Genomic DNA, 23296 nt, shown 5'->3' with positions numbered 1-23296 from the left:
AATTGCCACAAGAAAGGTAAATTTCAGCTGTCACATACACTGAATCTAGTTATTAACGTGCTTCTGGTAGCTTCAAGTTACAGTCAGTGAAAACTGGTTATTTATTAAAAGATTATTCCCTTACCTATCCCTATTCTCATAGTATTCCTGATGTTATCTGAAGATTGATTTTTTTTCACCTAACAAGGAGGGGTGCTGACATACAAAGCATGTATGGTTTTGATGTTCTAGTCATCATTTTCTAGTATTAATTTTAATCCATTATTTATACCTGGTCTCATACTTAATCCCAGCTATTTGTTAAAATGAATGAAATATCCTTGGTTCTCAAAACTAGTCTTACATGTCTGGTTCTCTGGATCATTACATGGATCCAGATATTATGGTTTTAAAACACACCAAGATATTTGTGTCTTGGCTCAAAAATTGAGAAAAATGCCTATATAGTGGTCTATTTTTCAACTTTCTTTCTCTTAAACCAAAGTCCTAAGAGACTGGAATGTTTTACACCTAATCCTTTCTTTTTCCTTATTCAATCTTTACATTATATTGGAAATAGATGATTGTTCATTATTTTAACTGTCTTATTCACTTTTTCATTGCTGTACAGAGTATTCAACACCCAATATTAAAGGAGGCAAGGTTTATTTGGCTCACAGTTTGCAGAGGTTTCATTCCATAGCTGACTGGCTCCAAGGCAGGGTGGCACAGCACAGGGGCATCACAGAAGAGAAACAGTTCCTGACATGCCAGGCAGGAGACACCAAGCAGCAACCCTGAGTCTCACTTTCCCTTTTATTCCACTCAGACTACAAGCTTATTGGTTGGTGCTACCTATACCCAGGATAGCCCTTCTATGCTTGAGGTATCACTTTTAATGTTTCTGTTTTGTTTTGTTTATGTTTGTGATGTTGGTATGCCACTATTGTTCTTTTTTTTTTTTTTTCTTTTAGCACTCTCTTTAAAATAAAAAAAAAGAATTTAAAATTACACTTTTCCTTGTGCCCACTGTTTTGGTTATGTTCCACATATCCTAATATTTGCATTTTCATTACCTTTCCTTCCAGAGCACTTGCCTTCAGCCTGTGTGATTTCTGTTTGACCCCTTTGATTATTGCCAGCTGTACATTCTTAATTCATGGTTTTCTAGGTAATTCATTGTTGTTGATCTCTCATTTAAACCAGTTAGGTCAGAGAAAGCACGCTGTATGGTTTCAATCTTTTTCAACTCTTTAAAACTTTTTAAAAGTCCAACATGTGGGGGCTGGGAATTTAGCTCAGCGACACAGTGCCTGCCTGGCAAGCACGAGGTTGTGAGTTCGATTCCTGGTACCAGAAAAAAAAAAACAAAAAACAAACAAACAAAAAGTCTAACATGTGTTCTACTTTGCTGAACACACCATATGCTGTCCAGCCTAATGTACACTTTGTACATTAGTCTAAACAACTTTGTGGTTGTTTAGTGTGCAGGTATAAAACTATTAGTTGATTCAAAATGGTTGATTAGTCAGTGTGACCTTATGTCATTACTGATAATTTCTTCCAGCTAATCTATCGAGTGGTGAGGAAAAAGTGGTCAAAATGTTCTATGTAGAGTGTGAAATGATTTCTTTCTACACTCATAAAACTCACTGCCTGTATTTCAAGGTTCTAGAATTAAACCCATTAATATTTATGATTTTTAGGTCTTTGTGATGAACTGATAGTGTTGGCATTATTAAACAATCTGTTCACTTCGAATAGTATTTGTTGCCCAGAATATATTTTATCTAACTTAATAAATCAGTCTAACTCTACATTCAGTGTTTTGATGGTTTATTATCTACCATTCATCTACATTCAAATTATCTTTATACTTAATATGAAAGGCTTGTAAACAGCATATTGTTAAGTCTTAATTACTCCCATTAATTTTCCCTTTTCAGTTTTAATGCTTATTCTGTTAACATTAATGTAATTATTGTTTCATTGAAATTAAGTCTACTAATTTATTATTTGTTTTTGTTTGTCAAGTTTTATTATTACTATTGTTTTTCTCATCTCCTACTTTGCTTTAAGATTTTTAATTTTATAAAGAATTCAGTTTTAATATACTTACTTTTGAGCTACATATCTTTTATTTAATCTTTTTTTTTTTTTTGGTCCAGGAATAGAACTCAGGACCTTGTGCTTGCCAGGCAGGTGCTGTGCTGCTGAGTTATATCCCTGGATTTGCTTTAATCTTAAAGTATTATTCTAGTGACTACAGTAAATATCTTACTTTTCATAGTTTATTTATACTTAATAATGAATGACATTATTAAACCTCACAATGTTACCATTTTACTCATCCACACTATGTCATATTTAATACCTGCAGTACACAGTCATATATCATACATCCCAAAACTAGTCCTTTATATTTATCTATGTATTTTTAATTCTCTTCAACTTTTTCTGAAGATTGAAGTTCCCATGCAGTATAATCTCTCAGAGCCTAGAGAACTTCCTTTAGCTGTTTTAGTTTAGATATGGAGGAAATCAATACTGTTAGATTTTTTAATCTGAAAATAATTTTATCTTCACTTATTTTTGACAGATTTTTTTTTTACTAGTTACAGAATTCCTGGTTGAAGGTAAACTTTTATTTTGTCACCTTAAAGACATTTTTTCGTTATCTCTTCTGGGTTGCAGGGTCTTTGATGAGAAGTTCACTGCCTTCCAGTCAGTAGCCCCAGAAGGTAGCATATCAGCTTCCTCTGGCTGCTTTCAAGATTTTCTTTCTGTTTGATTTTTATCCAGTTTTCATGATCTGCCTACAAGGCATGTCTTTTCTTAAGAATATTTTTCTTGGAGTTCACTGAATGTAATGAATCTGTAAATTCACTGTTCACAAAACTGGGGAATTTTTCAGGCACTTTTTTTCTCATATAAGTTTTTCTGATGCATTTATTTATTGACATTGAAGATAGTTACTACCCATGTGCCAGAAACTTACTAATTGTCCTTAAATTGCCAAAACTTTGTTTTTCTCTTTCTTTTAAGAAAATACTCTTCTCTCTCTTTGTCTGTTCTATGTGTTTAATTTATTTGCAAGTCTATGGTTTTCCTTGCTATTAATATTAGCTATTGAAATTTTAATATTGGATGTCTAATAATCCTGAAATTTCAATTATGTTTTCTTAAAACTGATTTTAGAAAGGAAATAGAGCATTCATTTTTTTAGAAAAGGAGAAAAGGGTCAGAGAGAGAGGAGGGAAATGGTGCAAAAAGAACAGTTAAAGTGCATCATGGGCATGTACAAATTCCCCATAATGAATTTGATCATTATATACTGCAAACATGTGCTAATAAAAATAATTCATTTTTCATTTTTCTTATTTTTTAAATTAAATACAATCATATTTTCATTTATCTCAAGTGTAGGCTCGATAGCCATTTTAAACTTCTTTTCTGATAATTCACAATGGAAATAATAGCCAGATTATTGTCTGTTGATCTTCTTTTCCTTTTAGATTGTGTTCAATTTTCATGGCTTTACATGAATTGAGGAATTTTGGTTTTATGTTGGGCTGTGTGACTGCCATGAAGAGATTCTGGATTCTGTTATGTTGCTCCCAGAGTGTTGACGTGTTCTTTTTCCTAAGCAATTTTTCCTCCCCTTCCCTCCCCTCTATTCCCCTCCCTTCCCTCCCCTCCTCTCTCCTCCCCTCCCTTTTCCCCTTCCCTCTTCTCCTCTCTCTGCCTGTTATGGTTTGTGTCTAGATGTTCCCACCAAGCCTCATGTGGTCATAGCTGAAGCTTTTTCAGTGGTGGCTGGATCTACAGTGTGTGATGCTGGGATTGACTCATGGCGCAATACTAGGTTCAAGGGCATGAGGATTAAGTGTGTGAGTGCCACTCACGCTAATTAGCCTGGATAAGATATAAGGGATGAAGGAAAGAACTGTAATCATCTTTTGTTGCTTTGCTACCTTCTGCCTACTATCTCCTTTGCCATGCCTCTCTGCTGTACCACCCAGCCTTGGAGTGAGCCAAATATAACTTATGAGTGCAGGGTCTTTGTCTCACAAAGGAGATAAAAGTAACTAAAACACTTTTCTCCTTCCTTCCTTCTTTCCTTCCTTCCTTTATTTCTCCTCCATCCTTTCCTTCCTTTTTCCTTCTCTCCTCTTCCCTCCCCTTGGCTCACCTAGCCTTGCCCCTCCCCTCTTCCTCCCTCCCTCTCTGCCTCTTTCTCTTTCTTTCTTTCTTTCTTTCTTTCTTTCTTTCTTTCTTTCTTTCTCTTTCTTTCTTTCTTTCTTCCTTCCTTCCTTCCTTCCTTCTTTTCTTTCTTTCTTTCTTTCTTTCTTTCTTTCTTTCTTTCTTTCTTTCTTTCTTTCTTTTTCTCTTTCTGGCTCTCCTTCTTCCCTCCCTCCATTCTTTCTCTTCTTCCTTCCTTCCTGATCTTCCTCTATATTCTTGAATCATCTAAGTGCTGATGTTTTTGCTGCCATTATGTGACATTTACATAGTCATTGTTTGATTTCTGCTATTAAGAAAGTAAGATCACTGATAAAGATAAACTAGGTGTTGTAGTCAAGGTTTACAGGGGAATGTATTTAATAGAGGACAATTTATAGGATTATTTTATAATATTCATCCAAGGAGTCAAATGCAAAAGAGTACAGGAGATCTGTCAATACACAAAAGACCCAAAGAATCGAGCTGAAGGTCTGGATCCCACAGCAATGTCCTGGACGAGTTTATCTGAAGACCTAGAGCCCATGGCAATGGCCTCCATGAGTTCAGCTGGAGCCTAGAGCCCACAACAATGTCTCATGAAGTCTGTATCAAGTATCTGCACTGGGAAGGCCCAAAGGTCAGTGGGGGCAGCTATAAAGTCTGCACCAGCAGGATGATGGATCTGTGCCAGTAGGCTGAGAGATCTGCACTGGAGCCAGGAAGTGATGCTCAAAGTAAGGAGCACAGCTCCCCCAAGAAGAACTGCAGCCATCCTCAGCAACAGCAAAGACCCTAGCTCTTATGATGATGAGAACAACCAAGTTTCTATAAGGAAAACCAATGTGATGAGTTCAAATCAGGAAAACTAGTGTGTTGACTGTCTCTAGGAAAATCAACAGGACACTACCTTCCCCTCTGGTTCTGCCTTTATGTTCTTGGCAACAGTCCTCAGGTGGGCCTTCCACACCCAGCACCACACTAATTCAGTTCAGCTGGTTTTACAAGTTGACCATTAGTTAATCCACCACACTAGGGTACCATCTTTCTTTTCCATCACAGTATTCTCACTGCACATATTGAGTACTTTATAATTATATACATAATGAACATTTATAAGTTTACTTTACACACCAGGCTGATAGTTCATGTTCTGACCACTCACAGAATAACTTAAGGAATGAAGTTTGCCATGGAAATGCACTGTTCTCAGTAGAAGCAAGCAATTTTCAATGAGCAGTCTCCAAGACAAATAGCAGCTAGCATTTTCTTTAGCTCTGGACACTGCCATGGAGGACCGGTGATTACTTTAGCATAAGAAGTGGGTAAAATAGGAAATGAATAAAAGAATATTAAAATGAGGAGAAAGAAGACCTTTCCAGACATATATAGGAGATAACGCTTTCTCTCTCTGGCTAACAAATTACCCCTATTAGTTTTGCAATTCAAATATCATTTTTGCTAAGGAGTTCTACTTGAATTCCAAATTAGTCAAATGATTTTTCTATAGCAAACTATATCTATATATCCCTCAACTCTACATGCCTTCTTGAATTGAAGATATATGCATGTGCATCATTTGCACTAGAATTCAAGTTTTCTCAGAACAATGACTGTGTGGCCTGCACTGTTGTATCCCTGATCAGGAGCAGAGAGCTACCTTAGAGCAGATATGTGCAAATTACTGATCCTCATGGATGTTTAGAATACTATCAGGGGTCCATGTTTCATTTAAAGATGAATGGTTCCAAGCAGAACACAGTGAGTCTACTTAAGAATTTTGCTGGTTTTATTTTCAGAAAAAGAAGCTCAGGTATCCTAGCTACAGCTATTAGCAAGCAAGAGTGTTCTTACCAAGAGTTCACGGAACACATATAGAATATACAGCTTTTCATAACTGTGCTCATGAAATAAATGTCACGGATTTACATTTTCCAACTTGGCAATTCTTCATTAAGTCAGGTTTACCTTTATTCCTAAAATCATTACCATAATCATTATAATACAAAAATATTGATAATTTAGAGGTCCAGGAATTTCTCATACACTTAGAGCAGGTAGCATTGTGTTGGCTATTTTATGATACCATATCTCAAGTAATAAATTATCTACTCATTGGGGAAATCAAATACCCATGAGCTAGTAAGTGACTGAACAGAAACTTGAATTTGCACTTTCTGGCAGTAAATCTAAATTAATAGACACAATACCTTATAGTGAGTTATAGAGACTCAAATTTTAAGCTATTTTGTTAGATTTAAATACAATGTACGAGACTGCTAGTTACTTGTGAAGTAAAATGTTAACATTATTATCAAATAATCTATTGCTATAGAAGTAGAAAGTAAAACTATATATTACACAAAATAAATTTCACAACTTCTTTTAGGAATTTGAATTCACAGTAGTGAATAACTCAAATGTTCCTAGAGTTTACTCAGGCATATACCAGTAGGTGATATTATTCTACAGTTCTGAGTTCTGATAATAAATTCTCTGTCTTACTATAAAACACATAATTATGTGTTGACATCATCACCAAGGACAACTTTAGGTGATACACTTATCATTATTTTGGGGTTATGTTTTATATTCCTGTAATTCTCAGAAATAATGAATTCCTATAATTTATGCCACATCTCTACCTATAAGTATATTTGCGTTCACTCAGGCATCTACCAGTAAATGCTATGTACATTAACAGTTTCATTAGCACTGCTAAAGCTCATCTCAAAAGTTTAATATCCCAAATATTTCCCAGAGTTTAAATCAAAGTAACAAATGCACAATTAACCTGAACAGAGGAAAAATGCCTTCTCAGCACCTTAGAAAGTGATCCGCTTGAGTTATGAGTCAGTCATCTCATTTTACAAAGTAGCAATAAAAATGAGCCTTTCATTTTGCAGAGGTACTACTGGCATTTACAGAAGATGATTAAAATAAAGAAGAAAAATACCGTTTGCATTTTATCAGAATGGGGGTATTTTATCCTGGCCATGAAGTTTTGCCCTTGCAGATTTCATCGATCAAAGAAATGTCTCCACCAGTTGTCAAGGGTGCAGTAATTCTCCAGGGGCTTCCAGGACTGTGACTTACCTTATGAAAGTTTCTGAAATAAGCTGCCTTTTCATCTGGAAATTTTTCTAACCGTCTTGGTCCCTTGCTGGAAGCCTTCTTGAAAACCAACCAGCATCGTCTGAAAATCTGAAAGTAAAGAAAGGAATTCTATTATCCGTCTTTTTACATAAAATTACTGCCTACAAGAACTTTATGTATTCAGGTTAACCCACTGCAAACAGTTTTATTAAAGCCACTTATTTTGCAGAGTAACTCTGCCTTTGAATAGTAAGTATATTACTAATTAACAACACAGTAAATTAAAAATATTTTATATAAAATGAATTTTTCATGAATAGATTGTGCTATGAGATTTTCAATTTGTTGGTTGCAGTAGGTGAATATAAGGAAACCACCTGTGTGCCAGTGCTACATATACTATTTATTCTCATATTCTTCATGCCAGACAATTCTCTGTTTTCCATGCCAGTGCAACGGCAGTTTAATAAGGTTAAATGAAGCCCTGACGCAACGCAGTTTTCTAGTGTTGAAGAAAAATCACATTGAAAAATTAACTTGTAGGATTTTAGTGTTTCAATGGATTTTTGTATATTAATTTGGAAAACAGTATGAAATGTGTTTTTGCAATGGGCACATCTGTCTCTTTCTATTCTTATTAAATATTTATGTGTAATGAAGTTCATGGTTCCTGGATTAAATAGATATTTTCTTCATTTTAATATCAAATTAGAAATAATGTCAAAAGTTGAACATGCATCTGTCTTTTCAATTTTGTTAAAAATGACTTCTAATCACAAAATAGAAACCACTATTTCTGCGCCTTACCCTTATAGTCTGCGAAATTAATGAACAGCATACTTTTGGATTGTCTTCCACCTGATTCCTACCATGTCACAAGTCCTCCACAGGTAAGTTTAAGGGCAAGGTACTAAAATGAACCTTTCACTGCAGAAATTAAATAGGTCTGGGAATACAAAGTGACCACAAATTTAAATTTCAGATTTAGCAAAATTTTGTTGTTGCTGTTTAGTTTTTTCATAGCATAGAAATGAGGAAATTCATCAAAAGAAATTTGAGGAAATTAGGTCACTATGTTTATCTTTTATGCTTCTATTTAAATTGTAAAGGTGTAGTAGTGTTTTCTGTTCAGTGGAGGACAGCTAATGTGATCCTTTTGAATTATCCCTGTATGCATTGTTTCTTGATGGCGGAAAAATGTGTTTCCCAGGTTACAGGGTACTCTTAGAGGAAGCACACAGACTTCTCATTAGAAGAGCAGAGTAAGGAGAACGACGATGCAAACACACACACTACTCTCACTGTGTCTCTTAGATCTTCTCCAGCAGCCTTGGAAAGCCCGTCAAGAACAACCTTAAATTCCCTGCATAACTGCTCGTAACTGTCCTTTCTGCCTGGGATTAGATACATTTTTCCTTTCAAATGACTCCACACCATTCACCTAAAATCAGGAGCTGTTTATTCCTTTAGAGCTCCTACAATTCTTTCGTATGCTCATGTTTAGTAGTGCACTGTGTTTGCTTCTTAATTCTTTCCTGATGTCTGCCTCCAAAATGAGACAAAATTTTAAAATGTTGAAAATGCAATATAAATATATGGTTTGGTCTATTTTAACCCGTTTCTACATGGATTTTCTAGGGTTGTAGAATTCTGATTTTTAAATTACAAAATAAGTTATATTTGAAGTGGAAACTGACTTAGAGTGAGCTAAACACGAGCCAGAAAGCATAAGTGCCCTGACTTAGGCAATCAATATTGCTGTAGGATAGACCTGAGAAATAATGAGGAAGGAGAGATTTAGCATTTTTGTATGTTTGTCATCTCTTTGTTTTTACATCACAGAAGCAAGCAGACACAGGTAAGACTGTTTTCTAAAGACCTGTAATAAACTGTTTATCCAGTGAAGCTCTTAGGTTATTTATTTATTTTTTGGAAGAGTTAGTTCGATTAAAATTTACATTTTTATAATACTAGCAGCTTACCTAATCATCATACATTTTTCATACTAAGGTATTAACAGTGCTAAAATCTGAAAAAAAAAAAAAAAAACCTGACAAAAACACTAAGCAAACTCTAAATTATATACAGATTTTTTTCAAGATTTTTTTCTGTCTTCTATGTCAGGATCCAATCTAGGATTAGAAGTAGCATTTATGTGCCCTAACTCCTTAGTCCCTTCTGATCTGTGAGAGATTTTCAGTATCGGGTTTTTCATCACCTAGAACATCTTGCAGTGTGAGAGACAAGTATTTTGCAAAATATTCTTCAATTTCTATTTCAATTAAGCTGTTTTTGATAATTCAAAAGTCAAAGGGCAGGGGATATAGCTAAGAGCCACAGCGCCTGCCTGGCAAGTGCAAGGTTGTGAGTTTGATTCCTGGTAATAAAAAAAAATATCTAAAACAAAAAAGAAAGTCTAATAAAAATCACAGTAGAACAAATAAGACACAGTATATAAATTCAACATGTTTATGAACTATTTATATATTGATCTGATCTATAGTTGAATTTTTAAACAAAGTAAACAAGTACTTATTTAATAAGTAAAGATTTATTTCCTCTTTGATACAGTTTTTAAAACTTTTTTGCTTTTAAATAAGAAGTAAATTATGAAAAAGGGCCTCAGTGTGCAGAATTTTCAAGTGTCATTCTGTATAAATGTGAAATCAAATTAAGTATGAGTCAGGACACTATATGCCACCTCCACACCAGGAATATAAAATGAGTGGAAGCAAGCGGAGATCACCCTTTCTCCTTTCTGTCACGCCAGGTTTTATGAGTGTACTATGATCTGGTTTAGACCCTAGAACTAACATCTTAGGTAAGTATGTTGGAAAAATTCCAGAGCATAAAGACTGATTTCCTGAGACCAGGAAATCACCCTGAGGGCAGAAAAAAAAAATAAAATAGGTTTCATTTTGATTATAAATGAAAGAGAACCTTACGAATGAAATTAGGTTCCTTAAATGGGACATAAATTAATGACCCTCATTAGCAGTACAGGAAGAAATCGACTGTTCTTTCCAGACAGTTCTTGCCTTCTCGGGGTCATCTGAAGCTGCAGAGGCCATTTGGCTACAAATGTTACAAAGACAAATTAGGGCTGGCGAGAAGATTCCCTTTCCCATGTCTTTTGGTTGGCAGATGACATTGCTGCCTGCTCTTTCGTGGTTTCTGGGTGCTATTCCACTCTAGCCTGGGAGGACTAACTGATTTCATCTTCTCACTCACAGCCCTCTTCTGAAGATGCTGGTTGTCTCACAAACTGGCTTCTGGGTGCCCCTCAAATTCTCCTTTTACAAAATTCCATGTTGCTGTCAGGCCTTCACAAATCCCCAGAATCCCCAACTGGTCCACACCCTCATTTTCCACCGCATTAAGCCACTAGCCAGCTTGCCATAATTAAATACCTTCTTAATCCCCTTCTTTCTGATGAAAACCCTTTTACCACATGGCAATCTCTTGCTTTAAGTGCTTTCTCCTTTTCAAGGTGATTTTACACAAAGGACATTCTTTTTACATTTAAGATTACTGTGAAGTAAATGGCAGGTTTCTTGGCTTTAGTCCATAGCTGTAATTATGTTATTTAGCTAGGAGTCATTCACAAGCTTTAACTTACCCAGAAGTTGGATTTAATGGGCCTGTTCCATCACAAGCTATTGACCTAATGAACCTTACACTTCAAATAGGATTTTGGTTAGAAACTTGGAAGAACTTTTGAGCATGAGAACTGTCAAACCTGAGTCCATTGCACTAAAGAATGTCTTGAGATTTTGAAACAGAAGAAATCAGTACAATAAAGTGGATTATATTTGCATTCTCTTCTGCAAGCAACATACTATGTAGATGATATCTTCGGTTATAGAATTCAGTTATTCATAACTGTGTATCAGGTAAACATATAATACAATAAATAAACAAACAAAGCACTATTCCACTCAAGGATAGTTATTACAGGGATATACTGAGTAATTTCAATGCTTTAGTCCTCAGTCTTTGTCCTCTGACAAAATGTGTACGGTACTATTAAAAGATATTTCTTCTTTGCAAAAAGTAACCACTACACACTGCTAAATTTAATGCATTGGTGTGTGTAGCTCTAGCTCTTTTCAATATATTGATGAGGTTTAGTATTTTTGCAATAGTGCCTTATGCTTATTTGCTATTATACAGTGGCATCTCATTTCACAAACTTAATTTGGAAAGGATGGCCACATCTGTGTTTGAATGGGAAAGATGGCCTCGGTTGTGTTTGCAAACGAAATTGTTTGCAAAAAAATGCGTTGGTGAACCAAGGTACCACTGCATAAGCTATAACAGTTAGCCCTGGAACTAAACAATTGTTAGATGCATCATGGATAGAGGTGGCGTGGGGGTGGTTGGTGAATGATTCAAATCGGTACAAGCTAGATCCCTGGAATGCAGGTTACAGTAGAATTCCCACTCCTTTGAGAATCAAAAGTCACTGATGACCTGACAGGGAGTGGAGCTCAGGCAGTAGGGGCTGCGGGCGTGATGCAAAGAGGCTGTAAATACAGAGGACACTACACTGGCTTCTCCTCACCTCATGCTGTGAGAGCCACTTAAAACCCTACCCCGTATTGTAATGCCAGAATCCCTCCCATTCATTCATTCATGCATGCATTTGTGCACTCAGAAAGTATTTGGAAGTTCTATAGATATAGTAGCTAAAAACAATTATAATAATAAACAAACAAGGTTCTATCCTATGGAAACAAAATTCCTACCTCGTGGAACATTCATTTCAGAGGAAAGACAAGTGAGAGCAGACAAATAAATGCACTGTGAGCAGCCTTTTGAGGGCCCTAGTGCTGTGGGGGAGGTGCAGCACCGTGAGGGAGCGTAAGTGCCACTTGAGGTAGGGCAGACTAGCATACACTGGGACACTAATCACAGTGCTAGAGGAAGTCAGAGTACGGGTGATGCAGACATCTAGGGAGAGAGGGATTTACCTGAGAGAACTGCAAGTGTGAATCTGCTCTGTGGTATCAGAGAGGATAAAGTGCAGAAACATTGATTCTAGGTCCTTAAAATGGGGGCAGGAGGCCATTGTTAAACCAGGTCTCAGGCACATCCACAGCTGACTTTGTGTGTGTGTGTGTGTGTGTGTGTGTGTGTGTGTGTGTGTGTGCATGCGCTGCATACACTGGGAGAGATGGAACCCCATGCCTTCACACTGACCTATATTCCCAGCACTTTTTAAATTTCTATTTTGAGTCACTGTCTTGCTAAATTGCTAAATTACCCAGGTTGGAATCAAATCTGTGATCCTCCTGTCTCAGCATCCCAGAGGGCTGAGAATGCAGGCAGGTACAGTCACACCAGGATGACAGCTGACTTTTTGAAGTAAACTGCTTGTACACACCACCATGCAGAGGCAAGCTTTGGGAACTTGGAGGTACTGTGACTTCTGGAATGAAATTCATCATCTTCCTAATGGTTTGTGAAACCTTTCCTTTGTTTCCTGAGACTGTGCTTGATTCCTTTCTTAGAAAAAGCTTTAACCTTTACCGAGCTGATCACACTCTTGACAAGTGAGAGTTGTAATTAACAATCCACCTTGCAGTTTAAACTACAAAAAAGCGCTCTATCTTAGAACTTCACAGTATGCTTTCAAGACTGCTTGAATTTTGTGTCTTCTAACATGTATTTCCAATAAGCCCTAAATAAATATCACTCGCCTCTATTCTGACTGGTTTGTTTTAATCTCAGGCCATGGGGGGAACTTGTATTAAATGCTCAAGTGCTGTAAGGGGCTAAGGGAGTGCGTAGAGAACATGAGAACAACCACGGAAGTTCACAAACTGGAGGAGAAGCAGCCCAAGTAAGAGCCTGACTTCTGTCCCTGATGACAGCCACTAGGAGCTTGAAGCCACCATGGAACACGGCAGAGCCGAAGCTGTAAGCAAAAAACAGTTGCTGGGCTGGGGATTTAGCTCAGCGGCACAGCACCTGCCTGGCAAGTGCAAGGTCGTGAGTTTGATTTCCAGTACCGGAAAAAAACCAAAAAAATAAAAAAAACAAAAAACAGCTGCTGTAACTATTTATGGAAGTGTATAGTAAACATTTAATAGAAATAGAGACACTTTGGAATGATCAGAGGATAATCCAATAGAGTGCATAAACTGTTCTGAATTTGTGAGAATCCACATATATGTAGCCACAGAAATATAAATCAAAATTGACAAAAATAGAAATATAACATCTTAAAAATATAGACATCTTAAAAAAGAAATATAACATCTTTAAAATTTTATTGGTACACTTATGATATACATAAAGATCACATTCTTCATAAGGAATTTGTACCTGTGCATAGTATATCTGGATTCTTTTTTTCAATTCCCCTCCCCTCCCTTCAACCCTGCTTCCCCTCCTCACTTACAAAAGCTGTTTCCATTTTTTCCCCTCTATTCTGTCTTTTTATTTCATTTTCCCTCCCTTCCCTTCACCGCCCCCCCCCTTGTTTTCCTGCCCATGTGGACATTTTCTTCCTACTTTCAAATATCTGTCATCCACTTTGATACTTATCTATGCCTTTGGTTTCTTACACAAGAGAAACAATGAGATATGTAAACATTTTCATCTGAAATATATCAGTTAAAAATATGGTCTCCAGGTGCATCCATTTACTTAAAACTGTTTCAAGTTTGTCCCTCTTCACAGCAGAGTAGTAGCCCATTGCACACAAAAACCACATTTTCTCTTTCCATTCATCTGTTGATAGGTATATAGGCTATTTCAAATATCTAGCTAATGTAAATTGTGCAGCTATAAACATGGACGTGCATATCACTGTGGTGTGATGCTTTTAACTCTTTTGGGAAGTTACCAGATTGGATCAAATGGAACCTCTAGCTTTATTTTTTTGAGGAGCCTCTATAATGATTTCCATAGTGGTTGTACAAATGTACACTCCAATCATCAGTGGAGAAGGTTTGGTTTTGCTCCACAGCCTAACCAGTATTTGTTATTGGTTGATTCTTGATGATGGCCATTCTTTCTGTAGTGAAATGGAATCTCAGTGTTGTTTTAATTCACATTTCTCAAATGATCAGTGATGTTGAACTTTTCTCATATATTTACTTGCTGTTTATACTTTCCAGCTAAGCTGTGTCTGTTCATTTCATATGCCCATTTTTAGATAGGGCCTTTAAACTGAGGGGGGGATGTAATTTTTTTAAGTTCTTTATATATTCTAGGTATGAGTCCTTTGAGGAATAGCTGGTAAAATTGTGTCCCTCTCTGTGGGTTGTCTCTTCCCTCTGTTAGCACGTGGAAAGTCAGTTTTTTCCAGCACAATTTCTTTCTTCCAGTGAAGGTTTGGCCCTTTTGTCAAAGATAAGAGCTTAGTGTGCTTGGAGTTGTTTCTGCATTTGCTATTCTATTCCATTAATTCTCAGGTCTTTTTTTGCCAGTACCATGATGTTTTTATTATAGTAGCTTTGGAATATTACTTCAAATTGGGGATTATGATGTCCCTGCTTTGTCTTTGTTGCCTAGAATTGCTTTTGCTATTCGAGGTCTTTTCTGGTTCCATATGAATTTTAGGATTGTTTTATCTCTGTAAGGTATGCCATTGGTATTTCTGACTGGGATTGCATTGCATCTGTGTAAGTTTGGGAAATATGGCCATTTTCATGATACTGGTTCTGCCTATCCATAAACAGGAGGTATTTTTGCATTTTCTCTTATCTTCTTTGATCTCCTTTTTCGGCACAACATAGTTCTCAGATTATAGGTCTTTCATTCCTTTGTTAGACTGACTCTAAAGTATTTCATTTTACTTGATGTTGTTGTAAAAGATGTTATTCTTTCTAATTTCTCTCTCATTGTGTTTGTTATTCATGTACAGGAAATCTACTGATTTTTCAGTGATGACTTTTTATCCGGTTATGCTGTTGAATTTGGTTGTTATTTCTAGGAGTTTTTTTAGAGGAGTTTTTGAAATCTTCTATGTAGAGTATCATGTCACCAACAGTTAATAATATTTTAACTTCTTCCTATCCATATTACCTTTATTTCTTCTGTTTAACTGCTCTGGCTAATATTTCCAGAATTAATTTGAATAGGAGTGGTGATAGTGGACATCTTTGTCTTGTTCCTGACATTAGAATAAAAGCTTCTAGTTTCTGATCACTTAGTGTCATGTTGGCTACTGATTTGTCATAGATGGATTGTATTAGATTAAGATAAAGACCTTCTGTTCTAATTTTGCATAGATTTTTCTTTTTTGTCATGAGTGAGTGTTTAACTTTGTTAAATGTTTTCCTGCAACTACTGAGGTTATCATGTGATTTTTGTGTTTGTACTATTAATGTAGTTTCAGAGTTATAAATCAAATATAGTAATAACATAAATAAAAATATAATAACATTTTAAAAATTTCAATATCTGCAAGAACAAATGTATAAATCAGGAAAGATTTTATTTCAGCAGCAAGATTAAATTAACTGGGACCTTTATAACAAGGCACTCAATCAATGATTGAATGCTATAAATTACTGTCAAGCTCACAAGCACTATGAAAGAAACTGACCATATATTAGGTTACAAACTAGTGAATTTATTGAGTTGGGTAAGATAGAATATTGAAATGGTAGGCCTTCTTTGTGGGATGTTATTAATGACTAAAAGGATATAATAATTAAGATACTGTAGAAATGGACACAAGGAGACCAATAAATAGAGTAAGCTCAATTCACATATATTTGATTTATAGCAAAACTAATATTTCTTTTTTAATTTTAAAGGTAAAAGAACCAAAACATATTAACAAACACATATACCTTTACAAAATAACACAAAAATAATATAAGCAATACAGAATTTCATACAAGGTGATAGGAAATTAACAATATGTTGTATTACATATTGATATCTTCAGATTCGTTACTCAGATAAACAAATATAGACATGTTAGATTGAGCAAACACTTAAACATTAACTGTTCCTTTCAATAAAGCAATAAAATTCAGTAGTACTGCTATGTTAGCTATCCTGTGTATACATAAGTACATATTTCCCCCATCTTTCTTTTCTCCTTTCCCTCATCCCAGTTGTTCTTTCCTTTTGAGCAGTTTCCTTTCTTTTCACAATGTCTATTGTACCTTCTAGATTTTATTCACTCTTTCAGGTTCTTACCCTAGTGACACAATATGGTGTTTATGCATCTGGGTCTGATTTATTTTATTTATGAGTATGGTTTCTAGTTGTGTCCATTAACCTATAAAAGCATCAAATTTATCTTTCTTATAGCTGAGTAATATTCCATTATATAAAAATACCACAACTTGTTTATCCATTCCTCAGTTGACGGGCATTTGGGTTGCTTCCATGATTTAGCTATTACAAATTGTGTTGCTATAAACATGAATGCACATATATCAGTGTGATCAAAAGAGGTGTTTCAAAAAAAAAAAAAAGAGGTGTTTCAAGATAATCTGTAAAGATATTCCAACAAAAGGGATGTAGGATCATTGGGTAAATATGACAAAAATTGAAAATTGACTTTTCACATAATACCCTCAAATCAAATTCAGGTGGATGCATTCTCTCTCTCTCTCTCTGAACTACTGCAGTGTTAGATGGATAACATTTCTGCTTTTTAATGTCTGTCATTCTCTTTAACATGATGTCAAATGTTCATAGCCTTAGGAATGAGATACATTCTTGATATGAATGTGAAAGGACTGACAATTAAAGCTTTTATAAAGAATGGTACATTAATTGGCTTGTCTGTGATTTCAAAGTGGGAAAAATAGGACATAAAAGCATAATTAGTAGAGAAAACAAGAAATTGAGACATGGAAGGATTTATTATTTTATTCAGGAAAGAATAGTAGGAGAATTAGACATCAGGTTACTGATTAGAAGTTTTTTCTATAGCTGTATAAATGATGCACATCCAGACAGAAAGAAATGTAAAAAATTCAAAAGGGAAAAAGGCCATCTAGGCTTTAAAATGCAAAATACTTGTACAGGCACTTAGATATAGGGGTTGTTCAAATGACTGATAAACTGATGAATGTGCTCAAGCTCACTGGCACTCAGGATATCTAAAGTAAGACACACAACTGTATTCTCATAAAAATGAAAGAAAAAATACTGAAAGGAAAAATAAAAATACAGCACAAAGTGCCGGTGAGGACATGGAGAAGGGGCTTCACATTCTTCCTAAGGGAGCCAGGAACAACATGAACATCTTGGATGTTCATGGATGAACATCTATCTTGAATCTTCAGTCCTACTCAAAATTGTCACAGAATCCAACAACTCCATTCTTGCTTAAGTACCCAACGGAAAGCCACGTTCCTTTTACAATAAGGTTCATGGAAAGATCATCTGTAATCATCTGAAAAGCATACATTGTGGTTTATCCTTATAAATGAACACTAGGGTGCCCTTAAAACATGTGAAACACTAGGCTACTATACAAACCTCAAAATCATCATGTTGAATAAAGAATCCAGTGTAAAACTAGTGCATAATTCTGTAATCCTTTATATAAATTCCCTTAATTGTGTGGTTGAATGATATGTACTGAGGTGGTGGGTAAAGCAATATCAAGAAAATTCTCCAATCATAATCAGGATAGTGACTGATTTAGTTTGAGGTAGTAGTATGAATAAGAAGAAAGTACTGGAAGATTCTTTTTGGCTGCAAGCAATGTTCTATTTACCTGGTAAGATATACGCCTATATTTTCTTTAAAAGGTCCATTTAGTTTGTGCCATTTTCACTGACTGTTTTAATTTGTGATTATTTTTCAAGTTAAAAAAATCACATGTTCAAGTTTTCACAAATGATAGTAGATCCATTTTACCTTTTTCCTTATTCTTGGTCCCTAGTCCTATAAATAATGTAACAGATATGGACTGAAGGACTGATTCCTTAATGTTTTTCAGGAAAGCAGATGGAAGTCTCTGAAAAGTGTGGTAGGAAAGGTATTAGAATAAATCATTAATTAGACTGAATACTATCAAGAAGGAAGCAGACACCACATAGACTTGGCGAAGATGCAGAGATTATGGAAGTATTTATATCCAATGCATCCAACTTGCTAAAAACATTCTGACAGCTTTAGTTTGTCTATTAAAATAAGTTGACAATGACTGGGTTTGAAGTGGAGGCTGGAGTCACAGGAAAGGGGTAGTTCTTGTGGCTGTGCAAGGAGACAACGTGGAATTACAGCTGGGAAGGTGTTGCTTTGATGCTTCCTGTCACTGTGACCACGGAATTCTGGCAAAGGCACAAAGGGGAAGTACCATGAACCCACTTAACTCAAGTGCTGTAAATGAGCAAAGCTCTCCATGTCAAGCAGTGCTACCAAGATTGGATATGTGCTACCAAACTGGATGCATCCAATGCATCTCTCTGGTCAAAGCCTGTGCTCTGCACATCTCTTGTGGCCCGTCTTACTTGCATATCATAGTGCCTCCAATCTAAACTGCAATATAGACAGACATATATTTAAATATGCAATTAAATAATGAATCTACACAGAGGAGACTATGATTTCTGCTTCATTATTGGTGTGGAAAATAATTAAATTACTTTCAATAATTGTAGCTTAAAATACACTTTTTCTACGCTCAACTGTTAAGGAATTCATTACATTTTACTTTGTGTTCCAGGTAATTTTTTATTATTTTTGATGGTGAATTACCAAGTGACTTGAGAGCAGGAATAGTATTTTTTCCCTCTTGCAGCAATATAATCTTTAAAAATACACTTTGGGTGACTACAGGATTATATTGATGTTTTCAAATCACAACTTAAATATTTTATTTTCTTTTAAAAATGACTTAAATCTTAAAAAAAATCAAAGAGTGAATTGGAGAAACCTTAAAAATCATCTGAAGTACCACCACTAACCAGAGAAAAATATTGCCTACAATTAAAAACATTGTTAATACATATCAGTTACACAGAATACGATTATTTTTACCTACTAATTTTCACCTTCCTCATCCCCTCAATCCCTTTCCTCATCTGTAATAATCTTTCTTCTGCTTTCAAATTGAAATAATCTCATGCATCTTATCAGGTCAAAATGGAATAAAATTACAAGAAGCAAATAAGAAGAGAATCCACAAAAACTACAGAAACATGGAGATTGGACATACACTTTTAAAAGACCAGTGAGTAATTGATAAATCCAGTGTGAAATTTAAAAAAATATTCTAGAATCAAGCAATAATGAGCAAACAATCAAGCAAACAAAACATTACTAGAATCTGGGACATGGCAAAGGCAATCCAGAGAGGGAAGTTTAGAACCACGAGTGCCTACATAAAAGAATATAACAAATCTCAAATAAATGACCTAATGATGCATCTCAAAGGCCTAGAAAAACAAGAACTAAGGAAATACCAAACCAATAGTGGGAAAGCAATAATAAAGATCAGAGCAGAAATTAATGAATGGAGACTAAAGGAACACTAGAAAGGATCAATGAAACAAAGGTGGTTCTCTAGAAAGATAAAATTGATAAACACTTAGCCAAACAGACACAAATGAATACATTTAGAGGTTAAAAGGGTGAATATTCAGGTTAAAAGGATGATTCAGTATATATAAATTAATAAGCATAATATACCACATTGTAGTGCCAAGGACTAAAGTTACATGATGATCCCAATAGGTGCAGAAAAATCCTATGACAAAATTCAAAATTTGTTCATGATAAAAACCTGTTGAAAATAGGTATTCACAAATCTTACCTCAAAAAGATGTATTTCACCATTGCCTATATTTTGATGGACACTTAAAACAAGGCCCCCCTCTCTCTCCCTCTCTTTCTCTCCCTTTCTTTCTCATGCATAAATACATATTTTATTTGCATATAACTTTTTAAAAACATGTCACACTTATAATTTATTCCTTCAACAGCATTACTTGAGTCTCTGCTACTTGCTGAATATATTTCTAGCTGGTAACAATAATTTCTGCCATCTTTATTTGTCAGTAAATATATAAAAACAATATTCAAATAATGTACAAATAAACATCAAAGTAATTAAGAACAATGAGCAAGAAGAAATTGAAAGTGAAGGTAGAGTGGAAATTGTAAAGGAATTAATCAGCTTTTTATGTAGTTGATGTTTTCGATTTAATGCTTTATCAATACAGGTACATGAGCAATGTAATTTTAAGAGTAAAATAGAAATAAATTATATATATTTCCAAATACATTCCTATGAGAAAGAATTTATGAGCATAAATTTTCATAATGTTATTGTTATAAAAGATAAAGCAAAGAGAGACAATATTTAATATATCATTCACTTGATTTAATACTTAATGCAATAAACTTCTTATCTTTTATATATACTTATGACATGTGTTTATATATTTCTTATTTCTAAACTTGTGTATGTGCTGTAGAAGCAAGCACTATATTTCCAGACTTGTAAGCCAAGTTCTTAGGATATTAACACCTATTTTTTTAAATGATTCTGTTCCTTCATAAGTAAAAGCCACAAGTATATTTCTTTAAAGAGACAATAAGTTTCTCAAGTATAGAAACCACATCCTTTTAATCTTTGTAGTTTAAGTTCTTGCTTAGTTTCAGGAAAGCAACTTTAATCCTCTCTTAATACATTTAGCAATTATCCAGCAAATAATTTCCTATAAAATCAGTACAATATAGTTGAAATCAAATTACCCTCTCTAACATGAGACTTGTCTGAATAGGTAAGTATTGGAACAGGTGGTCAATTGTATAATTTTATTTCATTTTGTATTTTGCTTCATGCAGGCTTTAATATATTTTAGAGTTCTTAAGAATACCAGGCATGAGCTCCACAATTCCTAAGAGTTACCTGAATTTTATTCACAATGTTTTGTTTATGTAACTACTTCATTTTCGCAGGGAAGTGAACTTAGATTTCAACTTCTCAAATGAATCATTTGGTATAATATTTAACATACTAAAATTCATACCTTTATATTTATATCATTTATCTGCACTTCTTTATAATTAAAAATTCTTTGAAAATTTAACTTCATCATTTTTTCCAGAAAGATTTTCATTTCTATTGCTTTGACCAATTTAGTAAAATGTTTAAAGATTAAATATTGACTGTAATTAAGTTAAGATTGAAAAAAAATCTATTGAAAGGAAATGTCAAAGTATAGCAAAAGGAAAAACAAAGTGATGTAATCCATTTTAAGATATGTGAAGTTAAATAACTTAGTTTTTCATAATTTGATAATCTTCACAATTTTCTATACATGCGCTCTGAACTTGTGTCTTAGAATAGACTAATGCACCAGATGGTACTAACATTTACCTGAAGTAAGGAGGCAAAGAATTTATGTTTTAAGTGATTGTGTAAAGTAGTGGATTAAACAAAGTTAAACTGTCGGCATTTTACTCAGGGAATCCCAAAGTATTTAAAATGTGCCCTGAGTATATAAAGAGAAAGAAAATGTGTCTATTACTGTTCTAATTAACTAACTAAGGTCACTTTTGTTTTATGTTCATCTTTGCTTTTCCCATTGATGCCCTTCTCTCCTTGAGGCTTGTTTAGGGTTGGATTAAGCAGTGCTAACTTCCAAGACCATTTTCTATATAATGTTAGTATTGTCTCAAAATGTTTGGAGGATTATTGTTTCTTTATACACTAAGAATTGTAATCTTGCTTTTAGGATTAGAATATTAGAGTTTTAAGAGTGACTAAAAATTAAAATTTTATCTGTCATTAAGGAAATGATAGATAATTTGAACTTCTGGGGGGATCTAAAGCAATTTACAAAATTCTGCTTTGCTTTTGCAGGGCTGGGAGTTGAGAGGGTGTTGAACTCAGGGCCTTGAGCTTGCTAGCAAGCACCCGACCACGGAGCTACACCTCCAGCCCATTTCCAGAATTCTGAAGCAGTTATTACCCAATAATTCAAAAACACAGAATGTCTACAAATTATAAGCACAATAAAATCAGTATTTATGAAGGATTGCAGAATATAGTAAGAAGATTGGGGCCAGACGAAAAGTGCCTGCCTGGCAAGCGCAAGGTCGTGAGTTCGGTTCCCGGTACCGGAGAAAAACCAAAAAAAAAGAAAATTGGAGCTAGATATTACAATTCTTGTGTTCTTGTTTACCACTCTATCTTTACCACAGTCTAGACCACAGGATTAATTTCCTAGATTAGATGGGAAAATTTTTAAAAATTCTCTATAGTTTCTTAGGAAAATATAATAAATTTATTCAAATAAAAAAGTATTTGCTTTCATTATTTTATACAGACTAGAATGTTTTAAGGATTGATCCTCTAATAGTAAGGGGGAATATCCATCTCATGCACCAATCAATTTTCCTCGAATGAATATATTTAACAAGCTAATTTCATTAAAAAATCACATGACAAGTTTGGTAGAAACTGGGTTTATAAGAGTTATCACCAGAAATGTTACAGACACAATTTCTATGTCCAAGTTCAGGAATTAAATTTTCAAAATGAAATCAAGAGCTCGGAAAAGATGGGAGACAAGGAGCACTGAACTACAAAAATTAAAATGCAAGTTTTATTCTAAGAATTTATAAGGGGAATCACAGAACTCATAACATCCCTCCCCATACATTCCTGCACTGTCTGATTTCATCTGTATCACAGTAAGAATGCTGTATCCAGTAACTATTAAATTAATGCAATAATGTTTGCCTAGTTTACAAAGTGCCTCATAAAACTTCTTTAAACATGGACATTTTCATAAGAACTGTGACTACAACAACTGCACTTAACAACAGAGAACACTTTTTCCTCTCATTCACTTTGGCAAATATCCAAATGAATCTAAGAAACCCAGTTATTCATGAAGATTTAAATAAGATGCCCTCTTTGGTGGCACATACTCGCAATCCCAGCAGTCTGGGAGACCAAGGCAGAAAGACTGCAATTTCTCACTCAGCCTCAGCAATCACTTAGTAAGACTTTCAAAATAAAAACTAAAAAAAAAAAAAAAAAAAAAAAAAAAAA

At 34.7% G+C, this 23296-nt stretch overlaps 1 protein-coding gene across 1 annotated transcript in view; it reads right to left on the bottom strand.

Moving 5' to 3' along the window:
- Dok6 (docking protein 6) overlaps window positions 1-23296 on the bottom strand; it is a 424913-nt gene that overhangs the window by 254799 nt on the left and 146818 nt on the right. Inside the window, exon 2 of the mRNA XM_005373053.2 lies at window positions 7297-7404. Within this exon, the coding sequence (XP_005373110.1) occupies window positions 7297-7404 (108 nt within the window). The remainder of the gene's footprint in view (window positions 1-7296; window positions 7405-23296) is intronic.

Source organism: Chinchilla lanigera, unplaced genomic scaffold (assembly GCF_000276665.1).
Source record: "Chinchilla lanigera isolate Chin_1 unplaced genomic scaffold, ChiLan1.0 scaffold00001, whole genome shotgun sequence".
NCBI lineage: Eukaryota > Metazoa > Chordata > Mammalia > Rodentia > Chinchillidae > Chinchilla > Chinchilla lanigera.
This window is presented reverse-complemented; position numbering and strand designations above follow the sequence as displayed.